The 7648-nt window shown below is 35.3% G+C and overlaps 1 protein-coding gene across 1 annotated transcript; it reads left to right on the top strand.

Annotated features, from left to right (window-relative positions):
* The first annotated feature begins 3641 nt into the window (after positions 1-3641).
* Positions 3642-7407, top strand: LOC113333241. The gene is made up of 7 exons (XM_026579750.1): positions 3642-4583; positions 4722-5120; positions 5242-5536; positions 5823-5963; positions 6123-6680; positions 7053-7126; positions 7228-7407. Exons 1-7 carry the CDS (start codon positions 3642-3644, stop codon positions 7405-7407), a joined length of 2589 nt encoding a protein of 862 aa, XP_026435535.1.
* The last annotated feature ends 241 nt before the right edge of the window (positions 7408-7648 follow it).

The following is a 7648-nucleotide window of genomic DNA, read 5'->3' as shown; positions in this document are numbered from 1 at the left end:
TGAACTCATGAAAACTCTCTCATTTCTTCAAATTTCCTTGTTTGAGTAAGACTCATGGTTTCTCCATATTTTCACAGTTTCACAAAATTAATAAAATAAGGAAAGATGTCACGCGGGACCGGACCACCTAGCCGGCTGGCCATGTCCTAGACGTGTCCGGTCCCACACCTTACAATCCTTATTTTTATTTATTTAAAACTCATGAAGACTCTTTCATTCAAGTAACTTTCCTGAATTGAGCAAAACTCAGGGTTTTTTCATATTTTCATGATTTCATGAAAAATAATAAAATAAGAAAAGGTGTGTGGGACCGTTCCCACACTTTGCAATCCTTATTTTTATAACTATTACTTTCATAAACTCATGAAAACTCCTCACTTGAGCAAAAAATCATGGTTTCTTCGTATTTTCTCAAATATTGCTCAAACCATGAAAAAGACAAAAGACATCATGGTCACACGACCGACTAGCTACTCACGGAAATATTAAATGTTAAAATATCCTTATTTTAATATTTACAAAATATTGATCAAATGAGCACACATGCTCATTCAAGCAAAAATCAGGAATTTCAGTCAAGATAAAACTCTTCTGAAAATCCACAATGTTGCTCAAACGCACATCAGAAAATACCAAAACTCTCAGGATTGAGACACAGACATCATGGTGACACGGGCATGTGTCCTTGACCGACCAAGGCCGGCTCCATGGTTTGTACAAAGCTGGTCTACACATATGCTCAATTTCTGACCTAATTTGCTCAATTGCACATATTGGGCCCAAACTCTTCCCAGTCGACTGGGAATTTGCTCAAACGACCATCATTGGTCCCGTGACCACCAGGGGTCAGTCCCATGACCTCTTGGTCGGTCCCTCACTTCTCCATAAATTAGGTTTTTCACCTAATGCTCAGTCGAGCACTATTTCAACAAATGATTAAACCAGCATTTAATCATTCTTTCACCAACTCGTCAACAAAGGACTTTAGTACATGCTCACTTGAGCACTCAGGTGCCACATGGTTTTCCATTATCCCATGTGGTTGGTCCTCCCCTTACGCGGTAACCCGTTTTCAGCAATTCATCAATATATGAACTATTGATCAAAAATTAGGGTTTTGAACAAACGCTCAAAAATCACAAATTCTGAGTAAGTTCAAACACTAATAAATTTATGATTAATCTAGCAATCAATATCTAAATTAATTGGAGCTCTGCGAATCGGAGTCAAAATCGGCGATTGAATCGGCGACAACTCAGTTTCGTGTTTCTTCAAAATTTCTCGAGAAAAACAATAATTAATTCTTGCTTCAGGTGATTAGGAATAATTTTTTAATGATTGGTGGTACATTTATGTTACTATGGATCATTAGATGGTAGTTTTTCGATTGATTTGAACACTAAATCATTAGAAAATGGATCTGTAATTAGGTCAAACATTAAAATTTTAGATCAGAATTTAGAAGAAACTTTGAAGATGAATTCTACATCGAAAGATGATGATCTGTCTGTATTCATCCCTGACGACATTATAGACGATTGTGTGAATGAATGGAGATTTAGTCTGATCGGGAGATTGGATTTGGTCAAATTGAAGATGGAAACAGTTGAAACATCATTGAGGAAGCAGTGGGCTGTTAAAGGTATTCTTCAACTTATCCCTTTAGGCAAAGGTTTCTTTATCATAAAATTAGATAATGAAGATGATAAAAAAATGATTTGGGAAGGTCATTGGATTGTTGAATCTCAAGACTTGAAATTAAGAGTTTTGGAACCAAACTTTAATCCAGATAATCAAAAAATTACTTCAGCTTTTGTTTGGGTAATGTTTCCTGGCCTTAGTATTGAATATTGGAAGGAGGATATCATTTTGAAGATGGGAAACAAAGTTGGAAGAGCCATAAGAGTGGATGAAACAACGTTGAAAAGAGAGAGTGGGTTTTATGCAAGTGTTTTAGTTGAAGTGGATATGACAAGTCCAATTCCAAGCAAAATCAGTCTAGAATCAAAGTATGGAAAATTTGAGCAAGCAATTCAAATACCTAAACTACCAAAATTTTGTATTCATTATTCAGTTATTGGTCACCATGTTGCAGAATGCAGAAGTAAAAGGAAAGAACAACAACAAGAATCAGTGACTAGGGCTGCACAAGATCCGCCCACGATACCCAAACCCACCCGTACCCACTAAATCCGTGGGTTTTTAATCCATACCCGCCCATTGTGGGTGCGGGGTTGCTTATGAAAAAAAAACCCGTTGTTTGTGGGTGCGAGGTTGGTTTAAGATAATACCCGTCCATACCCACCCAAAAAACCCGCAGATTATATACCATTAGATAAAACTAATCCTAGTCGTCCATTATGAAACCCTAATACTAGTAGATATGATAACTGATAACCCTCGTTCACTTTCTACGCTCTTCTCTCTGTTCGGCCTCTCCTCTTCTTCCTCCTCAGTTCTTCTTCTTCACCTACGAACGACAATTACCAGAAATCTTCACTAGAAATCGACAACAACAACTTCGAATCTTCACCAGAAATCGACAACAATCGAAAAATCAACAGATTCAACACTTAATCTTCATCTGTGAACTTCCTAGGTATGAATATTTTGGGGGTTTTGTTTTTTTTCTCACTTAATCAAGGAGAATAAAAGTTACTCTAAATACTTGAATATAAAGCGGGTTTAAACCCGTTTAAACCCATACCCTCCCAACCCGTAGCGGGCGGGTAACAAAACCCGCCCGCTGTTTGTGGGTGCGGGGTTGGTTATGAAAAAAAAAACCGCAGTCTGTGGGTGCGAGGTTGGTTTTAGCTTATACCCGCCCATACCCGCCCATGTGCAGCTCTATCAGTGACTGAATTACCACCTAAAAAAGTATGGAGAAAGAAAATTAAAAATGTGGAAATTCCTACTTCAGTTGGTTTTGATATTTGTAATTCACCTTCCAAAAAAGATCAAGAGACTCCAAAATCTGTTTTTCAGGTGGAGGAAAATTTTAGTGAGGAAGAAAATGTAGAAGTCTCCCATCCAGAACATAGGGGTGAATTTTTAACTCAGGGAGCTTTCATATATTACAAGATAAGACTGAGGAACTGCAAGAACTCCTTCAATCTCAAAATTCAGCTTTACCAGATAAAAAAATTCTTGAAGTAAGTTCTAATAATCCTTCTATTAACAATGTAATTCAAGTTACTCAACCTGTTATTACTACATCAACACATAGAGTTACTCAAGGTATTAAGGAAGATGGGCTGAAAGAAGGAAATAAGTTGAAGAAGAAACCAGTGAGAAATGTTACTACCAGAAATCAGGCAGCTCAAAAAAATGAAGTTTCAGCTGGAAATTCTAGAAATTCAGGAAGGAGGGGTCCTTTATATCCTCAACATCCCTCTAAGTGAGAGTAATGTTCTGGAATATCATAGGTATAAGAAGACTTCAAACCTCTGATAAATTAAGGAGTTTAGTTAATTCTTTTAATCCTACTTTAATTTGGATTTCTGAGCCAAAAAATAAGAGTAAAATCTAACTCTTGTTCAAAATTAAGATTGCGTAATATGAATAAGAAGATAATTCATAATTCTTCTGAAACAAGAAAAGGAAATATTTGGCTATTTTGGAGTATTTCAATTAAGGAACCGATGGTAATTTCTAATACAAAACAAGCTATAACAGTAGATGTGGGAGGACATCTAGTTACTGGTGTTCATGCTGATACATTAACTATTAATAGAAGAGTTTTCTGGGAAGAGTTATCTGTCATAGCTACATTTAATAAGCCTTGGATGATAATTGGATACTTTAATGCAGTATTATCTATGGAGGAAAAAAGGGGAGGAAGAAATCCTTTAACTACTTCAATGTTAGAGTTCAATAACTGCATTCAAAGCTGTAAAATGATACAAGCTCCAAAAACATGTTTAGAGTTTTCATGGTGCAATAACAGATCAGGGAAGAAGAGAATAGTATGTAATCTGGATAGAGATTTTTATAATGCACAATGGTTAAATTCTTATCCTAGTTGGGGTTATAAAGTGGGAACAAGAGGTACTTCAGATCATAGTCCTCTTTTTGGAACAAATGCTACAATTCCAAAACCAGCAAATGTGCCATTTGGATCCTTGAAAGTATGGATGTCTCATGAAGATTTTAAAAAGGTCATTGAAGAAGCATGGAGAACAGAAGTAAGAGGTAATCCAGGCTTTATCTTCTTAACTAAACTTAAACATATCAAGGTAATATTGAAAAAGTGGAATTGGGTTGTCTTTGGTGATGTGAATCAAAAATTGAAGAAAGCTGATGAAGAAGTTTTGAAACATTCTCTTATATCAGATCAGTCTCTTCATAATACTACTCTTCTAAATAACTTAGTTACTTCTAGAGGAGTTCAAGAAATTTTAACTCAACAGAAGCAAGAGATAGAAAGACAGAAAGCTAGAGTGAAGTGGCTTAAATTTGGTGTTGTCAACACAAAATTCTTCCATGTAAATATGAAAATAAGACAAATGCACAATGCAATTGTGAAGCTGGAAAAGGATGATGGTGAACTGGTATCCACTCAACAAGCTATTGATGATATTTTGGTGAATTACTTTGAGACTAAATATAAATGAAAAGAAGTACAAATATCTGATGAATATTTTGAAGCAACTCCAAAAATAATTCATAATGAAGACAATCAAAATCTTGAATCTATTCCTTCTGCAACTGAAATAAAACAGGAAATTTTTGAGCTGGATCCAGATAGCTCACCTGGACCTGATGGCTTTGGTGGTTGGTTTTATAGAATGGCTTGGGAAATTTTAAGTGAAGACTTCATAAGGGCTATACAATATTGTTGGGAAAAAGAATTTATTCCAACAGGTATGAATTCCAACTTTATTATGCTTCTACCAAAGATTAAAAATACAAGAAAACCAAACCAATATAGGCCAATTGGTCTAATGAATTTCAGCTTCAAGGTTATTACAAAGATTATTACATCCAGACTAAGCCATATGGTTCAGAAGATTGTCTCTCCACAACAAGGTGCTTTCATTAAAGGAAGAAGTATACAAGATCAAATAGTATTAGCTTCTGAGATGATTAATGAGCTGGAGACTAAGAGAAGAGGAGGCAATGTAGGTTTAAAACTTGATATTTCACAGGCCTATGATTCTCTAAGTTGGGAATTTCTTTTTCAAGCTCTTAAAAAATTTGGTTTTTCAGAAAAATTCATAAGATGGATCAATATTCTTCTAGTCAGCTAAAATTTCAATTCTAGTAAATGAAGGTCCAGTTGGTTATTTTAATGTAAGCAGAGGCTTAAGGCAGGGAGACCCTCTTTCTCCCATACTTTTTGTAATAGCTGAAGATGTTTTAAGCAGAAGGTTAACTTCACTAGTGATGCAGGGTAAACTGAAACCTATGATTCAAAGAAATGGAGTACACCCAACACATATAATGTTTGCAGATGACATATTCCTATTTTGTAATGGTGAAAAGAGAAATCTACAGAGATTAATACAAATTCTTGATGAGTATCAAAATGTATCAGGTCAATAAATAAATCTGGCCAAGAGCAAGTGTTTTGTAGGGGGGTACTAACAATGCAAGAAAAAATCAGTTGGCAGAAGTTTGTGGTATGAAGTTATCTAATTTCCCAGATAAGTAATTGGGTGTTATTTTAAACCCATGTATTATTAGATCAAAACATGTTTGGGGGGTGGTAGAAATGTTACAAGAACAACTAGCAGGCTGGAAAAGGAAACTACTTTCTTTCCAAGAAAGACTGATATTAGTCAAATTTGTCATGTGTAGCATTCCCATCTTTAATATGTCAGTATATAAGTGGCCAAGAAAAGTTCTCAAGGAAAGTGAGAAAATTATAAGAAACTTTCTCTGGTCTGGAGATCCATCAATTAAGAAGACAGTCACATTGAAATGGGAGAAAACTTGTGCTCCTTTAGCTGAAGGTGGGCTGGGTATAAAACAATTAGAAGATATAAATAAATCAATGTTGATGAAACTCTGCTGGAAAATACAAAATGGAGAAGAAGAGTGGACCAAATTCTTTAAAGGAAAATTCCAAGATAAGAAGGGAAAGTAGATTGATTATTATAAGAAATCCTCAATATGGCCAGAGATTAAATGGGTATCTGCAGAGGTAGCTGAGCATCCTAGATGGTTGGATGGTGATGGAACTGAAATTTCAGTATGGGATGATGTGTGGATAAATGAAAAATCTTCAAAGGATACTTTCCCTGAAAACAATATTATGGTTCAAAACCAGGACATGAAGGTTGCTGACCTAATAAAAGATGGAGAATGGCAAATTCCATCAAATTTTTTCCAATTTTTTGTAGCTACAGATCTTCCGGTTATTGATCAAAAAGGTGACAAGAGGATATGGAGTGCAACTTCATCTGGTAAATTCTCTGTAGCTTCTGCTTATAATTGTATAAGGAAAAAATTTCAACCTGTCAATTGGGCAAACACAGTATGGCACAAGAGTGTACATCCAAATGTCTCTAGTAATGTATGGAAGATTCTGAGGGGAGTAGTGCCAACAGATGAAACAATGAACAAGAAGAAATTCCAGATAGCATCAAGATGCCCCTTCTGCAAAAAAGAAGAGGAAAATCTAGAACACATTCTCTGGTTCTGTGAATTTAGTGAACTTACTTGGAGATGGCTTGGAGGTATGTTTCAATTCACAAATCCTAGATCTTTAATGATATTCTCAAGTCTTCAAAACACAAGAGTCCCATAGTAAAAGAATTGTAGAGAGTAGCTGCTCTTACAACTTTAAGAGAGATTGTGTTCTTGAGAAACAATATCACTTATGAAAATGAACAACCAAATCTAAATACACTTAAACAGAAGGTTATGCAATTCACAAAAGAATTTGAAGTTAGAATGAAAGGAAGCATGTGAAATTCTCCTTATGATCTACAGATTTTGAAAGCATTTGATTTGAAGTGTAGAAGTGTGAGGTCACTAAGAATTAGAGAAATTTACTTCTTCCTTCCAAATACTTCATTTATTTTGATATGTGGTGATGGTGCTTCTAGAGGAAACCCAAGGGATGCTGGATTTGGTTTTATATGCAGACAAGGCACTGGAGAATACATTTATGCAATGTCAGGTGGTTTGGGTCTGGCTACAAATTTTATGGCAGAAGTATTTGCAATTCTATGTGCAGGGGAATGGGAAATCAGCAATTTTTTTTATAAAGTTTGTTTCCAGTCTGACTCACAAGCAGCAATAGCAGCTTTCCAATCTGGAGAGATTCCTTGGTGGGCTTGTACAAGATGGAACAAAATAAAAAGCACACTACAAGAATGGTACTTCACTCATAGCTACAGGGAAACAAATTTCTCAGCGGATTCAATGGCAAAAAGAGGAGCAGGACTAGCCAAGGGATAAAAAAGAAGTTACCTTTCAAAACCAGATTTTATCAAATCTATAGAAATTCCAGAAAATCCCTACTACAGATTTGTATAATGTTTTGTTATAGATTTGCTTTACTTTCAGTTTATCATAAGCCCATATGAATTTATGGGATTGGTTTTTGTAATCTTGTGACATAATTTTGGTTTAATAAAATTTGTTATTACCTAGCAAAAAAAAATATCTAAATTAATTATACAATGTCCGGTCAGCTACC

Source organism: Papaver somniferum, unplaced genomic scaffold (assembly GCF_003573695.1).
Source record: "Papaver somniferum cultivar HN1 unplaced genomic scaffold, ASM357369v1 unplaced-scaffold_132, whole genome shotgun sequence".
Taxonomy (NCBI): domain Eukaryota; kingdom Viridiplantae; phylum Streptophyta; class Magnoliopsida; order Ranunculales; family Papaveraceae; genus Papaver; species Papaver somniferum.
This window is presented reverse-complemented; position numbering and strand designations above follow the sequence as displayed.